Here is an 18,561-nt window from a genome sequence, read left to right on the forward strand (position 1 = left end):
CGCTGACTCCGCCTCATCTGGTCTTCCATATGATTCCATCTTTCTACATTTCATTTTTTGAAATACTAAGGATCAATGGTGACATCAAAACAAGTAGCCTGAATCACAGTGGGTCACGACAAGCTGTGGAGGTGGCCTGGGTTTTGGTGCCATTGATCCATTTCCGGGTCCTTAAAATGACTTGGTGGGCAAGATTTGGTCTCCATGTCTTGAGTTTGACACGTGTATTGGATTTAATTGAAAAGTAAAGGAGATGGACTTCACTCACATGGTGTGAAGAACCAGGGGGCGCTAGTGTATGTTTCTCCCGAGACCAGTCCTGTACCGTGAGAAGAACCCAGGTGTTGGTATTAAAGTCTGCCTCCTTCTCTCAGGTGACGACATAAGCGGCTCAGGAAGCGGAATGTGCGCCAGCGGCAACTGTCCACGGAGCCGACCCGGATTATACGCCTACCCGCTGGACAAGGGCCCTGATGGCGGCACTTCGTCTCAGTCCATGTTCTGCAACCTACTGCTCCTTCTGCCCGCTGTGCTCCTGTTGCTGCTGCAGCGATGATGGATCCAACCCGCCTGGACTTGGGGCTCCGAACAAACTTTGGGATATTTTGGGTTCTGAGCCCAGACTGCAACTTTGCCAAAAAAAAAAAAAAAAAAAAGAAAAAGGAAAGAAAACCAATTGAGGAATGGTGTGATCAACGATAGCTGAGGAGGAATCGACGAATGATGTTTAGTTTATTCCAAATGTAAAAAAGGGAACTGTCCAAGAGGATTTGAATGTCAGAAATCTGGACTGTGACTGAACGCGCCGCAACGATGGCGCATTTGCTTTAATTTAAGTTCCGTTTTTTTAAGTCCAAGTTGTCTTAAAAGCATTGTGTGAGCTGTAAATGTCATGAGCTTTCAAACTGGCATCATATCGAGCCACGTTGAACCTGTGATGTAGTCGTCCAGATGTCGTGGTGTGTGTTGGAAACCTCCATTCATGTGATGACAACGCTCCCGACCATTCGATAGGAAAATCAGCACTTTTTAAAATGACCAGAAGAAGCGAGAGAAGCATCGATACACTTTCGAACAAGCACAGACCAATGGTTTTATGGCAGGAGAGGCTGCATTTGTTTACAGAGAACTTGTTCCATTCCAGTTCCCATCTGTATCTGATGGAGTACTGAGGCTGCATATCAGATTCTGACTCTGACACAGTCCAACAGAACTAGTCAGAGTTGGAGAGCATGGGTTGAAGATACATCAAAGAGACGGTTCTGACGAGCGATGGGTCAATGAGGCATCGTGAAACAGCATTGCAGGGTGGATGAAACAGTGTCCTCATTTTCAGAGGCCACTAGATGGTGCTCTTGGAGGTTTCATTGAATTGTTTGTTCAAGGCCAAACATTTTACAGCACACAGCGCCATCTGGTGGCCTCTGAAAATCAGGACACTGTTTCATGAAGCCTCACCAACCCTTCAGTACTGTGTCCAGAAACCTCATGGACCCATCACTTGTTCTTACATGGGAGTTTAGGATGTTAGGGATCCTGGGCTGGATCCAGGATTGTCTGCTAAATCCTCTTATTCCCTCTCTTCTTACTGGGGTGGTTCCCAAGATGGGGGTACCAGAGGGCAGGAGGAGGGTCGAGAGGGAACTCCAGCCTTGTCCAGTCCTCTGAGCACTGTTCTTGAGGGCTTCCTGGCCAGTGGCGGCTGGTCCTTAGCGGGCGCACACCTCACAGTACCTGTATAAAGCCATACGGTGCATTAATTTATTTTTATAGGGGCATCATTTTTGATCGATCCTCATGAAACTTTGTTCAGGCACGGCAGCATGACACCTGCCTATTACAAATCACTCTATTTTGGAGGTTACACATTCATGTTTGCTACATGCTGCTTGTGGGGCGGTGGAAAAAGTGGCCCTTCAGCATGACAGCTCAGCCATTCACAGGCATGAGGTGGTCACACGGCACCATGAACTCAGCACAGGTGAAGCTGCTGCCTGGGGGCACCTTTCTGCTCTGCCCAAATATTGCTTCACACGACATTGTTTTTCTGTCATTTGTGTCAAATGATATGTGTTGAGATGTTGAATTGTGAAAGTGGCTTAGCACCCGAGAATGTTTTTTTTTTTGCCAGCCGCCATTGTTCCTGGGAGTCTCACCATCTGGTCTACATGTGTAGAGAGATGTTGGAAAGGCTGGCTTCGGTTGGATCAGAAGTGAACTAGGAATGACTATGTGCACACAAAGGGGTGACTTGTGTTGTCAGTGGATAATAGTGAGCAGAATGGCCTTGGAGAAATGGTGATCCAACAGCTGGTTCAGCCACGATCTTGATCTATGAGCAGTTGGACTGTGGGGCTGTGAGGGTAGGATGACTCCGAGCTGGTGTGACACCTCACAAAAGAGCTAAGCTGACAGGCAAAGTTGTCTATGTGCTGCCAGTCAGCTAGTGATGGGTGGATGAGGTATCATGAAACAGTGTCCTCATTTTCAGAGGCCACTAGATGGCGCTCTTTCTTTAGAAATGAAGTGAGATGTCATTGAATTCGTTGTTTAAGTCCAAACATTTTACAGCAGACAGCACCATCTGACCTCTGAAAATCCAGGACGCTGTTTCATGAAACCTCATCGATTCTTCAATACTGTGTCAAGAAACCTCAAACACTCACCTATGAACTGATGATCTCAGTTATCTTCAAGAGACTCTGAGCAGAGCCACTTCTTCTCTGTCTGGTGGGACATCAGTGGAGGTGGTTCACCCATGTCCTCCACAGTGAGAGAGTTGCTGATGGGTAAGTGGCAGAAGATGACCATGAAGTAGATGAACAACAATAGAAGTTGATGTGCAAACTGGTGAGACGTGTGGAAACACACTCTCACTTGCCTTTCGTGTCAACTATGTGGATGAAGCTTGACGAAGAAGACCTCAAAGGCTGAAAGAAAAAGCCCACGGGGACCAATTTCCTACCAAACCATCACTAAAGATTCACAATATCTGTTCATTCAAGTCTTCAGAAGTCTCTCCCTGGTCAGTTCTGTTTTGTTTTCTGTTCCAAAATGTGCCGTTTGGATCCTCAGTCACTCGGTCTGGAACCACTCTCTTCATGTTCTTCATGTCAGGATCTCCTCCTTCATCCATCTCTGCTCTCCTGCTGCGGCACAACGACAGTGACAGTAACGGACAGAAGGAGAGGCACTTCCGAACACTGAAGTGGGATTCGTGTTCATCCGTGTATTTAATCACATGCTGCATCATTAAACTGTTGGATTGTTGCAACGGAGTACGTCTTGAGTCCTTCTGACTAGGTCATGACAGGGCAACACTTCAATGGCGATGGGTTGAGGGTCCAAGTTCGGTTCAGAGGCACAGAGTTGAGGGTCACTTGTGAGCTGGCAGGGCTCTGTTCCCACCACCGAGGGGCAGTAGACCACACTCATGAAGGGTGTACAGTCAGGATGAGCACCATGAGACCTCCAGAGGAGGTGACCCTGGATGGTCTTCCTCACTGAGGCTCATGTGTTGGAGAAGCTGGTCCCTGAGAAACAGCAGTGGGAGTCGACTGCTGCGTGAGACATGAAACTGAGTGGCATGGAGGAGCTGGGTGTAGATGCCCATGCGCTCACAGCAGGTCCTGCTAACTCAAGCCTCTGCTCCAGTTACTAAAAGGAATCGGCCCTTGGAGTTCACTCCGCATGAATCACTGTTAAATACAGACCATGAGGGGGGAGGAAACTAGTTAATTTCCTGGTGAAGACATGGGTGGTTCTGCTCCAGAGAGCCTGTAAGCGCTTAATAACACCAGAGGGGTCGGACCTCGGGACTCGGGGCCAGTAAATCCAAGCGACTGCTGGGGTGTAATGGCTCGCCTGCTGATGTGGAGGCATTGAGGGAGAGCAGGAGTGGGTTTGTTTTAGACAGTGGGAGCCTGGTAAGGAGAGCGAGGGACGCAAACGGGAAAACAAAAGGCCTTGTTTCTTCACAGTGAGCAGGTAAAGAATGTTTCCAGATGATTCACTGAAGACAGGGGTCTGACCTCCAGCTTCAGGTCATGACCTGAAGACTGAGAGGACGGATGAAACCGATCAACTCTCCAAAACAGCTCGTGTCAAACCCTGAGGATTTTGTTTGACGTGGAATATAATTTCTAATTGTATGTGTGTTTGTGAACCTTGTGTGATGTTAATTACTGCCTACTTTTATTTCTCATTTGAGAGCGTCTATGGAGCAGTTGAAACGCTTCACTTTTTGGCCACTGGGTGCCGCTCTTCTGCCAATATCAATCTGCCGGTCGTTAAGAAGAACCTGTCCATCATCGAGGGTCAGGTTTGTGATTGGTTGATGAGCTCCATGCTGCCTCCCGATTGGCCAGGCGGCTGTAATCAGCGCCAGCAGTGTCGAGTGGGCGGGAGCCAGGAGCCAGTGGCGGGGTTGCCTGTCAGTGTGCGCGTGTTCTCTGAGGACGGAGATGTGACGCCTCGACTCTGGACTCTTCCACCTGTGTCTCTGGGATTGGCGTTCATTCCTCCGGGCGGATGATGGGCGAGGACAGGCGGGGACTTCCCAGGGCCTCGCCGGTCACTCGGGCTGCGGTGCTGCTGTGTGCCGTCTGTTGGGTCTGCGCTGTGGAAGGTAACGATCGCCGGGACGGTCTCATGCTCCTCTGAAACCAACCTTTCGCTGGATTGAAGTACATGTGCTGTACGATGTGGATGTCACTGTTTTCAGAGTTTGACTGTTTGAAGCCGTTACAGGTGAGCTGCGTTCTCACTTGGGCCAGTGAAAGACACAAAAGGAAAAGTAGAAATAGTTAAGTAAAGGAAAATAAAAACTAAAAATGAATTCAAAATAAAATGCCTAAATAGTTCTAGAAGTCGCATTTTTACTACACATCCAATACAGTTGAAATATTTACTTTATTACTCGAAATTCAAAATGTATAGCGGCAGTAAGAACACGGGTCATAAATGAGTATATGCCTTCGCGGTTTGACGAAGAAAGTATGCTAAATACATTATTTTTTTTTAGAAAATCATGAAACATAATACAAGCCAAGAAATATGCTTCATTGGCAGGATTTTTTGCAATTATTTGAAACCGTTATGTCAAAAAAAAAGACTCAAACAGCTGTGAAAAAAGTGAATGTACTGTATGTGAAAAAATGTTTGAAAGATATCAATGTATTTCCAATATCAATCGATAAAACTGAATAATATTTCTATAACAACTGGAAAATGATTGCTTTTAAATGGTCTCCTCCAAGTTTCATTGAACTGGGATTGATGGCGCGGACGGAACAAAAGGCAGGTTTTGTGTTTTTATTGAGCTGCTGTGATGCTCAGTTGATGGAGTGTCTCCTGAGTGCTGCTCCCTCCTCCGCTGCCTCTGTCTGCGAGCCACAAACTGAATTGTAATTATAGCTCGCAGGTGCACCGTGTAGCAGCCTCCTGCTCTGGCTGTTCTCTCCCGCTGTTTATTTCCAAATATAATCTCCCAGCGCTTCTGACTCGGTGAAATGGCTGCTTCAACTCTTTCCCCAAAGCTTGCAGCTCCTCCGTCTCTCAGGCGGCTCCACCCAGATGTTGGGTTGTTCTCAAGCAACCGATCTCACTCCTCCTCCTGGACCTCCTGGTGAAGTGTCTGTCTCGTCTGCTTTGAGACTTGACTCTTTGCTTTCACTTGTCATACGTAATTACCTTTCCCTCTCATGTGTTCCGCTATTATTGGACAAGACAAGCAACCAGACGGAGTTTGAAAAAGTAATCGTCTTGCAATTTTGTTGCCTCACTGTCTGCCGTCCGTCTCTGTGACCCCGCGTTGCTGGTGTTGTAGCATGAGTAGAGGGCCAGACATCCTCCGGTGTTCCCAGGTCAACTGAAAGACCTCAGCTCTCCAGCGTGTCTGGGACCTGCCTCCTTGAAACCCCTCACCAGCCAGGCATCCTGGAGGCAATGTGGCTCTACTTTGAGTCTCTCATGGCTTAGCTTCTTGAGAGTCCAGACTCCTTATATGGAAAACTGTCTTCAGTAACAGGATGTAACAGAATGTGATTTTTGAATGGCAAAGGCTGAAATTTGAGAAACAAGGGCATGACGAGACTGCGCTGCATCAGCCGCTGAGGTACCGCGCTGTGAGCCACCCACCGCTCTGTCCGAAGTGTCCATACATGCTGGCAGCTCTGTGTTTACTGCTGCAGCCACAACGGCAACACCGAAGGTTGTCGTCAGGGAAAGGTAGGGATGGGCGATATGGACAAAAAATATCATGATAAATGTTGTCATTTCGGCAATAATTATCACGATAAAGACATTTTCATCATCATGTGTTGGACACACTGCAGTCTCTGGAAACTGTTTTATGATGAAACTTATTCGTGGAGTTCATGTCCAACATCATTTGTTTATGTTTAAATATATAGTTTGAGTGAAGTGTCGAGATGAGGAATTCTATGTTTACATCTCTGGTGGAACCTGGTTGTGTCTGACACATTTCCTAGATACTATTGATGAAATATGAGAAAAAATGTGAATAATGTGATCATTTAGTCATATTTTATTCTCTAAATCGCGATGCAAACTGTTGAAAAGTCCTTGAAAAACCTTTTCACATGTTTTTTTTTCATTGGCGTGTTTAAAGATATCACGAATACTTTGACCGCTTCAGCATGAGCGCTGCCTGTGAGAGTGTGTCCGCGATCAGTGAACTCTAATGGGGACGTGGAAGAGGACGCCGCCGCCAATATCGGTGCAGAGGTCTATCGAATATTCAACTATTTGCACAAAATAACTGTCACACGCTGGTGTTGGCTGTCAAACACCGCGAAGCTGGACCTGGAGAGCAAGGTGCGTCGTATTCATGTATGCAAGTCCAATGCCGCTAGTGTAGTGAAATTCTCAACGCAGGGAATGTTTTTGTTGGTATGTCATGTACGATAAGTTACTTCCCAACCCTAGTTTAGGGGTCAAAAGTCCACTTTCCCAACATCAGTATATTAGGCCATGGGGTTGACCAATAGCATCTCACACGCTGAAGCCCCTGCAGCCCTGTATTTCCTGTCATGGAACGGTGAAAGAGCAGCTCCTCACCTACTGCAGGGGGTTTGTTATCACCTTAGTTAATAATAATTCTGGGATCCGTCCATCCAGTCCCTTACTTATATAATAATTACCACATACTCCTCCTCTCCTGTCAAGATTGACACCGTCAGAGCCCCTTGTCAGTCGGCTCCTGTTCTTGCACTCCCTCTTTTGGGTTTCCTCCAAAGCCTTCTCCTCTGCAGTTCCCTTACGGAGGCAGCAGATTAGTCGACCGCTGTGTTTTAATGGAGCATGTGATTGCGAACTCTAGTCGGTCTGAGACGCGCAAATGCGTTGAAGGAGCGCTCTGTTTTTAGAAGCTGCCGGAGACTGAAGAGGTGAGGGCGAGAGGGAACTATGTTGGGTTTGTTCCCTTCTTGACGTTGGTTTTTCTTTATTGATTGAGGAGTTTCATTCATGTTTGGGGACCAGTCATCCAGGGAGCATATTCAAGATGTAAGAGGATTAGACAGAAAAGCTGTTCGTGTGAAATATAGGAATAAAATGCTTCATTTTAATTGATGTTGCAAGCTGCTCTCTGAAGACGTACACAAATTGATGGCTATACCAGGCAAAATATTGCTAATGTTATTATGTTGTTGGGTCGGTTCATTTTGATTAACAAGAAAAAAAGAGGGCTCTCAGTAGATTAACATGTTTCATCTCAATTTATCGCACTAAAGATGTGTGAACTCAACTCAACTTTTATTAGATGGAGTGGTCCTCATAGGTTCTCTGACGCGCTCCTCTGCCTTGGTTCACATCAACACATGCAGGTCTCCTGCTGCCAAGGTGAAAATAGTTGGATATTGGCGGCGGCGTCCTCTTCCTCGTCCCCATTAGGGTTCACTGATCGTGGACACACTCTCACAGGCAGCGCTAATGCTACGACCCGCCATCAGTTAGGGACCATCAACAAATTCTAAAGCCTCAAAGTATGAGTGACATCTTCAATAAGGCCATGGAAAACAAGCATTTTAGGAGAGAGAATTGTGAAATGGAAATGTGTCCAGACTGCTCCATAGTTCAAGTCAACTGTTCAGAGACATGAGATACAGCAGACAGACGGCTCCATTTAACCCCTAAATAAAGCTGGCAGAGCAGCCTGTCAGACACCAGCGGCTTCTACCAGAGACGTGAATTTCTCATCTCTACACTGAGTTGACTATTATATTTAAACATAAACAAATAATGATGTTGGAGACAAACTCCACTCATAAGTTTCATCATAAAACAGTTTCAAGAGACTGTAGTGTTTACACACACACATGGAATAGATAAGAATGAAGATATATTTATTGTGAACATTTATCACGATAGTTTTTTTTGTCCATATCAACCCATCCCTAGCGGCCAATAATGTTTTCCTCATGCAAACATTTGTTTACTCCGACAACACAACACATTCATCAGAATAACATCAGGGGCCCTGAAGAGGCTCAACAACATTGTAAACATTAATGGCCACTCTTGAAGTTACAGTTTGAAATGAGTCACAACAGCACTACCAGCTGCTTGTTGGAGGTGTTCCAAAAAAACAATGGTTATTTGGAAGTGGTGAATAAACCAAGTGCTCCTTGCATCATACTAAACTCAGGAGAGACTGCTCTGGTATAGAAGTGTGATAATCAAAGGAGTGACCGCTTCTCAAAAGGACCCAGGAAAAATGACTAAAAATGCTGACTACATCAGAACCACAGATGTATCTTTGCATCCCAGCCACAAGTGCCTGCTCAGAGAGGGTTTTCAGCGCGGGTCACCTCGAAAGTCCGACCATGAGACCAGACATTATAAGATCATGATACATGATATCGGAGTCTGTCCTCCGTGACTTTGTCTCCAAGCTTCTCGAACATCAGCTGATATACTGGTAATCCTGGGCTTCCGAGTCACTCCCAGTCAAAACCTCAGAAAACAACTCACCTACAACTGTAACCTCAGATGTTAAGGTATCATTTTATTAGCTATTCCAGTCTTATATGCCAAAGATTAGCCAGCTTCACCCCTGGAGAACCTATGGTTTCCTCCAACAAGGTACTTTCTTGCTCACTATATATAGATGTTGCTGCCATGTTTACTGCCCCCTGTAGTGTGACCCTCTCCTTCCTTTGACTTGTCTACCCATTGTATGTGCAGGAAGACTGTCCATGTGTTGAGTGGTGCAGCATAGAGCAGGAGGATGTTGTCGGCTATAACCGCAGCAACAATCCCTGGATGTGGTGTCAGAGTCATCTGTGTCTCTGTGAAACGCTCGGTCAGCATCCGCCACTGTCGCCAAACTAGCCGACTTGTGTCAGCGTTGAATGTCCAGGAGCTAATAAGGCTGCCATCTTCATCTGGAGTTGCGAGTTTAGAAACTTCTTCTTTTCCTCACGCTCACCGCAGGTTTGACTTTCGCTGCACACGATTGGTTTATGACAAACTCTGTTGAGCTCAGGAGACATTGGAAATGTCTCCTGACGTCTCAGGGGAATGCTAAAGGTTAAGGCACAAAGAGACGGAGATTAACATGAGGAGGTGCGATTTGTTTCTTTTCCTCCTGTGTTTGTGCACATGAGAACGATGTTAATGATCTCCTCGGGGAAACCTATCACATGCCTGTTGCAGCGAGCAATGCAGATGACACACGCCACACACAGCGCCTGCTCCACGCTCCGCCGCTTCATGTTTTAAACATGCCTCCCTGTATTCCCCCGGTGACAGGTCGTCAATGTGACAGACGGATCGTTGAACTGGGGGAATGTAAGAGCGCGCTGGAGCCTTCACACCGGCCCTGCGTCTCCGTGGGAGGTGCTTATTTGTGGACAGGTTTCATGCTGTTTGAGGGTAAACAGCTCTGTCCTCTTGCAGAATGATTGAATACCAGGATTCTTTTTTCAATTGCTTCTTTGAGAAATTATTTTTTGTGATGCAGTGTTATATATACTATACTACTCTGAAAAACCTTGTGAATGGTGGATGCTGCTGATGCCAAGAAGGAATCGATTCTTACAGTCACTACAATGACCTAAAGCCACAACAATGAGGAATAATGTTGCATCAATAACATATACAGTACAGCGTAGCCACAGTGGGATATGAAGTCAACAATGAGATATAATGTCACAACAGTCACTCCAATAAGATATACATTTCTAACACAGAGCACGTTTACATGAGAGTTCAGAAAAAAAGTTCGGAAACTCAAACTCCAATGTTCGGACTTTTAAAATAATATAAACAGCTTAGTTCCACTACTGGAGAGGCATTTCTCTTAGTGGGACCACACCACCTGAATAATGGGGTTAATAGCTGGACAAAGCTAGCATGTAGCCAGTAGCTGGACTAAGCTAGCATGTAGTCAGTAGCTGGACTAAGCTAGCATGTAGCCAGTAGCTGGACTAAGCTAGCATGTCGTCAGTAGCTGGACTAAGCTAGCATGTAGTCAGTAGCTGGACTAAGCTAGCATGTAGCCCAGTAGCTGGACTAAGCTAGCATGTAGTCAGTAGCTGGACTAAACTAGCATGTAGCCAGTAGCTGGACTAAACTAGCATGTAGACAGTAGCTGGACTAAGCTAGCATGTAGCCAGTAGCTGGACTAAGCTAGGATGTAGCCAGTAGCTGGACTAAGCTAGCATGTAGCCAGTAGCTGAACTAAGCTAGCATGTAGTCAGTAGCAGGACTGAGCTAGCATGTAGTCAGTAGCTGAACTAAGCTAGTATGTAGCCAGTAGCTGGACTAAGCTAGCATGTAGACAGTAGCTGAACTAAGCTAGCATGTAGCCACTAGCTGGACTAAGCTAGTATGTAGCCAGTAGCTGGACTAAGCTAGTATGTAGCCAGTAGCTGGAGTAAGCTAACATGTAGCCAGGAGCTGGACGATGATGGACTGGGTGCTGTGTGGCTGCAGCGACTAAGTTTAGACTAATCTCGGTCTAATGATGTCTGCTAACCTTCTATACAAAGTCGTGTGTGTGTGACCTGATGCAGTGTGTGTGTTCCTCAGTCTGAGCCGATTTTGCTGGTGATCACATGACAAACCTGATATCAGCTGGGTTTGCATTCATGCAAGGTGTTTTGATCCTTTGCTTTCACAATGAAAATAGAAGATGTGATTTGTTGGTTTAAGGTGGCGACATTATCATCACATTAGCAACCCTTAGCATGGTTGCTAAGCTAGTCGGGGCTCATACCAGTGTTCCATAGTGCAAATCTGGTTATAGAAAGACAACAGAGTCTCCCGGATACTGTTTTTTTTTTCTATTCAGAAACCTGCTAGTTTAATCAGGGGTCTGCCAAAGGAGCTGCCGTGTTGATGATGATTGACAGTTCCATGATGGACGGCGGTCAACCGTGGAAGCACTGATTCTGGCTCTGAAGTTGAACTAGTTGTCAACATGAAGGCTGGGTACAATATAACAGTCTGAAACGGCTCCTCGCTACCTGTCAGCTTTGCTTGCTCTTCTTCTACAGACTGCAGAACTGGAAGGACTGAAAAGCGCCCGGCGCCACCCCTCGCGTTAGTCAGTTATTCGACTTATCTCCTCTGCGTGTAAACTGGGGGACACAGTCAGACTCAGAAGCTTGATCTATTGCTATTCTATTGCCTTCTCAAGCAACGCTCTGCGCTGTACTCACTGACTGACACAGTGTCAAGTCCCAATTCGACTCAGTTCTCAAATGGACAGAGTGAGATGGATGAAATATGGTTACTGTTGGTTGGTCAGGTCGGAGTCCATGTTGAGGCCGATCAGATCGTCTTGGGTGATATCTGTGCCTCAGTCCGTGTTTTCTCCTTTACTTCTTCTTTTCCCTCCCTTCAGTGGTGGATCCTCCTCCTCCATCTCACCCTGTCCTCTGCTCTGTCCTACATGTCGTCCTTCACCACCTCCATCAATCTCCTCTTTGTCCTTCCTCTCCACCTTCTGCCTGGCAGTTCCAACCTCAACATCTTCATCTACCAATGTACTGGCTCTCTCTCTCTCTCCTCTGTACATGTCCAAACCATCTCCATCTAGCCTCTCTGACTTGGTCTCCTAAACACCTGTGCTGTCCCTCTGATCCTATCATCATCCTGCTCACTCCCAGAGAGAAGCTCAGCATCTTCATCTCTGCTACCTCCAGCTCTGCCTCCTGTCTTTTCCTCAGTGCCACTGTTTCCAAACCATCCGACATTGCTGGCCTCACCACCCTTTTGGACACTTTTCCTTTCATCCTTGCCGACACCCTTTTGTCACACAAAACACCTGACACTTTTCTCCAATGATTCCATCCTGCCTGCACCCGCTTCTTCGCCTATGTTTTCTCCTTTACGTATGATTTCCTAGCTTCAGGGGAGTCGTAGTTTAGAACCACTGTATGTTAAATGGTCTTTTGTGTAACCATGTGATCAGCAGCGAACCATCCATGCGAACCACAATCGGACGAACCAACGTTACAATTACAGCTGCCTCCGCTAAGTAATCTGAAAACGGTGTCAGCAGCACAGACTGAAGCAGACGGCATTATTAAACACTCCACCACCCAAACGTCGCAAACTATTTGCATAACAAACAAGCCTAAATAGATTTGATTTCAGTGATATGGAACTGATAGCAGAACAGAGGGACCCGAGCTATGAAAGGGCTGAAAGGAGCTTTTGTCTGCCGCTAAAATTCGGAACCCTTTTTTTCCGCCGGAGTCCATTATTCTGTCACTTCAGCTAATTTGCAGCTCAAAGAGTCACATCAATATGCCACTATGTTAGACAGACAGCGCCTGCAAACTCTTTGTGTTGCTCTTTGTTCTGGATCGATTCACTTTTTTAACATGCGAGGTGGACGATTGCGTCGGTTACCTTTTGTTTCAGGCCGACCTGTTTTATCAGTTAACACCCGCCGCTTCTCTTGACCTGCCGTCCCTTTACTCTCGCACGCTTTTATCCACTCATTAAGATTGAAGTCCAATGAGTGAATGAATGAATGAAGAGTCAGGTCATTCAGTAAAATGTTCAGAAATAGGAAGGGAAATATGTTTAGCGGTGAAATCGTGGTGTGAAAGTCAAGTCAGCAAAAATGAAACCGAGGGGTTCTGGAGTCTCATCTCTGTGCCCCGAGTCTCCCCGGGGGCATCCGCTAACCTCGTAAGAAACTTTTATGCCCAGCTTTAATGGGGCAGAAAAAAGCATTTTTGTCCACAAACACAACACGACGGAGTCAAGCAACAAACTTGATTCAAGTCTGATTATTTACCTTTCACTTGAGGAGGGGAAAAATGGACAAAATAAACCAACATGGTTTGTCCAGAGCACTCGCGTCCCTCTGAACAGTTCAGCATAATGACCCACTCTTCCGCTCGCTGGTTCCAAATGGGCCCAGCGCCAGTCTCTTCAGGGTTCCTGTGGAGGACATATGGTCTCACAGATAGACACGGTAGATTTCAAGGTCTGTGGCCGCCATCAAACGGAGCAAAACGTCTATGAAGAATCGAAGAAGCTTAGATTTACAAAGGGTAGATGACTGCATTAGTCTGGCAAGAATAAACAGTCTTTATTTTCTGAAGAGGCGCCGACATGTCAGTTTTATTCCTGAGCTCATATTTGATTCCTTTTTCATGCGCATGGAGTGATGACAAGGAGCATCTGGAAAAACTCAGACCAGCTGATCCAGTCGTCATTTCTCATTTTCACCTGCTTGCAAGGGCAGCTTTTTTGTTAGCTTTGTGCTTCGCTTTTTGGGGAGGACAACCTTGTTTACCTGACCCTAGCATACAAATGCCTTCCTGAAGATGAATACCAACATATCGTAAAGCTTACGTCATAATTTATTCAGTGGGGGGCAATAGAATATGTATATATATATATATATATATATATTTATCTCAATTAATCGCACTAAAGCTGAGTTAACTCACGATTAATGGCAACTTACTCAAACAATTTTTATCCGTTCTGAATGTAACTTTAATGACGATTTTACCAACACCAGAGTTGCCATTATTGCTAACAAGGTTTTACTATCTGCATGTTGTTGAGCCTCTTCACTGAGCTTATTCTGAAGACTGTTCTTGACAGAGTCTGTCACGCAGGGTTGTTGGCGTAAACAAATGTTTGCATGAGGAAAGCATCATTGGCCTCTCTGATTTAGATAAACCCTTCCTGGAGATCTCTGGCTGTCCACGGGTGGTTTGCTTTGAATCAGAAGGTATGACTGTGGGGAGGTCCGTGACAATACCAATCTAGATGTGTTTCGATGCTGGGGCTGCAGCCACTTAAACCACCACTTTGCCGGTGCTCACCACTGTCTGAAGCAGCCGGGAGCGGTGGCTAGTGTCCACCAGATTCTCAGGTTCTGGCTGGGCAAACGCTGCTGCAGGATTTAGTGGACATTGCAAGCTTCTATTTATCTGGGGCTGTGGTGCGCCCCAACTTCTGTTAGTCTGGCAAATCCTGATTATGGTCACGGGGCGAAAAATAATGAGCGTGAGCTCATTGTCTTCTAAATGTTATTGGAAATGATCACAAAACAGCCATGTGTTCATATCTATCAGCTGCCAGCTGAAGTGACTGACCTCTTTCATCCCAATTTCCTGGTACATGTTGGCCTCTGCCTTTCACACCTCTATCTTCCTGTCTCTGTTCCTGCAAGTGGGGCACACACACGCCAAGAACAGAAGGAGACTTGACCACAAGGAAAAAGATCAGGGTCTCTCACAGGCGCTCAAAGTGTCAACTTTTGTCTGGCAAAATGTCACGCATGCTGGATGCTGCGCTCCTATCATGACATCACAGATCAGGCCTTTTTTTTTCTCTCCTTGTTCCTGTCGCTGAAATTTCCACCACAAAGCAAAAGCGAGGAGGAGCAGAGAAGCGGTGGGAGTGACGGTGGCAATTCCACAGTGACAGTTTTACTCAGTGTGACGGCAGTTATGATAGCAAATCTCCCCAGCGATTGAGCGGAAGAAAATGAGTTGAAGCAGTCAAATGCTGAAAGGGTGAGACAATGAACGTGGTTAGCCTTCATGCAGAGCCTGTAAGTGTCAGTTTCTTCCCACTCTCAGACATCTAAAAGCCTTCTGAGCAGATTCCTTGTAAACCAGCCAGAAGAGGAAGTCATTCGTACCACACTATTATATTCAAAGTGACCTCAATTCAAATACGTACAGTCTGTAGTCCATCCAAGCATTTTCCACTTCTTATCCAAGGGCAGGTTATTGGACCATGGGCTGAGACAGAAAACATCCTCCAGCTCTCAGTTTAGGCACGTTGTGGTCTTGTTCAAAGTGAGAGGAAGATCAGCATGAAGGCAGCGATGGAGTTTACCTGGAGTCATTTTGGCTTGTGTGTGAAGCATTGTTGAGTCTTCTAGACGCTGTCTTGACTTGGTCCAGGTGGAAGCCATTATTTTTCAGGCTTTTCTCTTTTTATTCATTATAGTCATAAGAGTATGGGCTAAACTGAACGGCCTAAGAGTAATTACGTGCCACATGGTGCCCAGATTGGGCCACTGGTTCTCAGGTGCTCTCAGAATTCAGAGCGGAGACCTGAGTGGAGGAATTGGAGGAGACTCAGGAAATTTTGTTTTCTGTCTGAGGTTAATGAAGCAGCTCTCGAAGATATACAGTTTATTAGGATGGAAATCACTTTTCCTCATCCATAGTATAGTATTGTATAGCATCTATAGTATAGTATAATACCGTAACAACCTATTTAAATTGTGATTTTTCTTATTTTCTGGGCACATGCTCCTGGAACATCCATGACTCTTAAGTTTAACCTGGGCAATCGCTGCATATGCTGTTATATAATATCTAAGGTCCTTGTACTGCCTACTGTTTTATGTATACAGTGTCCGCACTTTTATGGCAGGGGTCAGGTTCTGGGACCACACACGACAGTTGAAGCATCATAATGGAAGGAAGCAGCGGTACCATAATGTAACCCCTGGCTAGCGCAGGGTAGCGCAGATAGTCAGATAAAACCCTGTCCCTGGAAGTACTATTACCATTACTGAGCATTTTCTTGAATTAAACACATTTGAAAACATGATCAGGAAATAAATCCCCCAATATCTGAGTCATTTCGCTCACAGCAGCTGGAGCGGGTCGTAAATCCGCCGATCCAAGACACGGCGTCTGTTGATTGATGCAGACACACAGGTGTATCTCATCACATCAACAGTGTGAAGTGAGTGTGAGTTTCTTGTCTTAAACGTACAATTACAACTGATTATGTTAAACTATATTATACATTATAAATTGCATATAAATTTTGCTGATCCAGTTGCTCTTTTACTGTAAAATGTGTCTGTTTTACGATGACCTGTTGCTGGATTCCCTCACTTGACTGATTTCCTGTCTGAACAAGCTTCGGTGGGGTGAAACACGGTAAAAAAATACAATCGTCGCAGATTTCAAGCAGCGCAGGGGTCTTTTACCTTCAACCATTTTCTCACTGCGACCCTTTTGAAATAGTGATAGTTTTAGTTTCAACACTTGAAGGATAATGCCCCAAATTTTACTGACAGAAAGTGTTCTTGCTCCATGTTATTAACTGATTTGTGTGTATATATGAAAACGCTTCATAAATAGACGACACATCTGTTCATGTTAACTGCATGTTTTTTGCACGGCTAATGGTTCTGGTGTCGCTAAAAGTATTGATCTGAATCTGCATCGATTAAAGTCCATCCTGAATCCAAGACCCATTTCAGTAGACATACCTGTTGTTTTTTTTGTCGTCCATCATAGGCAGATATTATTTCACCATCTTGTTGTGTTGTCATTTTTTGTGTGGAAGGATAGGTGGTCAACAGACTAGGGGGAGGACGGATGAGTCATGGAGCCTCTGAGCCCAATGTACTTGCTACAGTTGTTGGGGTCAGTCAAGGACAGGCTTATTTGTCCGTCTGCGGCTAGAAGTGTGTGTGCGCGCGTTGGATCAGAGTCGTGCCGTTCATTTACAGCCTCCCCCGCTGACTTTGTTGACACAAAATGCCTCCCACCGCAAAACTTAAAAATATGCTATTGCTCCGAACTGACATGGAGATCACTAATGGGTTCACCACGTCATTGATGCCAGAAAACATCCGTGATAATGGTCAACAAGAAGTTACCGTGGCTGAACCAGATTGTAGATTATAGCACTCCGATAGGAAGAGCTCACCTAAACACTCTGCCTTTGCCTATGAGCAGGATTATCGCCACTGGAGCTTGTTATGCCAACAAATCCTCACTTCCATGGCATACGATATTGTCGTTGGGAGAGTGGACCGTTGCGCCCTGTACTGACGTCCACTATCAGTGTCTGATGTTGACACATTTGGCTTTCAATTGAAGCACAAGGTTCCGCATTACTCTGTATCGACTGATGCTGTGGGCAACACCTCGCGTATAAGAATGATGCAGGTTCCTTCACAAGAATTATTGTCAACAATGACTGAGATTTAAGGCCCATAATGATGTTCATCTCTGCTCCTTGTGATTCCTCTTCTAGGAGCAAAGAGGTCACCATCCAACAACCTCTTGCATGCAGCAGAAATTATTTAGTAATTCCGAGTTAACCCCAGCGTGGCTGCTCCATTGCACTAGACTCAGAAAGAAAAAGACGACTGAGGCAGGTCATGATTTGGTTGAACTTGGGGTGAACTCAGCTGCTGCAGTAAGAAAAAAAAAACCCTCTTATGAAATGATCTTGTTGCCCTTCTGTAGCACTGATTTGTTCGTCTGTAAAGTGGTAAATGGGTTTTCGAGAGTTTTCGAGCTGTTAGCAGCACTTCTGTCGGTGTCCAGAGCCCTCTCAGCGTTTCATTGAAAACTCCCGGCTAAAAAAAGGTCCCCCACACACACTCACACCTACGAAGGATTACGAACGCCGATGACCCTCTGTATGTTTTTCAACTGTGGGAGGAAACCAGAGTCCAACCCACGTTCATTGCGTTGATGTTCAGAGACTCTTTGAAGTGGTTTTCTGAGGTGGTCTGGGAGTTCAAGGACATCGACCATGCTGGTCGACATCAACGCTCAGGGAGGCAGTTGAGGAGAGGCGCCCCTGCAACATGCTGCTGTACAGTCATCCTGACTTATGGAGTCTTTCTGTGCGTGTGGGTGTTACTCCACTGCGTGTCTCAAACAGCAAAAGATACTTGATATAGAGAAGTGCCAGAGAAACTGCTTCTGTGCCTGTTGATGTCGGATAACTTTCCGTTTCACTGAGCTTTCCGAAACAGTGCTAAAGGAAGGAGGCGCTGTTTATTGTTGGCTACTTGTCTGAGCATGACATCCCTATTCTTTAGGTTGAACCGTGGATGTGTTATCTTGTGATAACAGTCTAGTTCGAAGTTCCCAGTACAGGAAATGTGTAAGTGGCAAGACGTGTTCAGTCCTCCGACTTGACTGTATCAAACTCAGCTGGAGTTTGACGCATGTTACCAGGACGGTTTTCAGAGTGAAATGAAGTTTTGGAACTCTCAACCTGTGAGGTACTTTTCGGTGGTGGTCTTGCCTTCGAAAGTCCTGATTAAACATTCAACATTGT

At 45.7% G+C, this 18,561-nt stretch overlaps 2 protein-coding genes across 2 annotated transcripts in view; both read left to right on the plus strand.

Moving 5' to 3' along the window:
* Positions 1 to 3,283, plus strand: part of LOC128752911 (glypican-1-like) — a 34,676-nt gene extending 31,393 nt beyond the window's left edge. The window contains exon 10 of the mRNA XM_053854692.1: positions 375 to 3,283. Coding sequence (XP_053710667.1) covers positions 375 to 556 — 182 coding nt within the window. The 3' untranslated portion in view covers positions 557 to 3,283. The remainder of the gene's footprint in view (positions 1 to 374) is intronic.
* A 1,147-nt stretch (positions 3,284 to 4,430) lies between these two features.
* The window catches only part of LOC128752908 (ephrin type-B receptor 1-like), a 98,880-nt gene continuing 84,749 nt past the window's right edge, over positions 4,431 to 18,561 (plus strand). The window contains exon 1 of the mRNA XM_053854689.1: positions 4,431 to 4,627. Within this exon, the coding sequence (XP_053710664.1) occupies positions 4,531 to 4,627 (97 nt within the window). The 5' untranslated portion in view covers positions 4,431 to 4,530. The remainder of the gene's footprint in view (positions 4,628 to 18,561) is intronic.

The sequence above is a fragment of the Synchiropus splendidus genome, chromosome 1 (genome assembly GCF_027744825.2).
Source record: "Synchiropus splendidus isolate RoL2022-P1 chromosome 1, RoL_Sspl_1.0, whole genome shotgun sequence".
NCBI lineage: Eukaryota > Metazoa > Chordata > Actinopteri > Syngnathiformes > Callionymidae > Synchiropus > Synchiropus splendidus.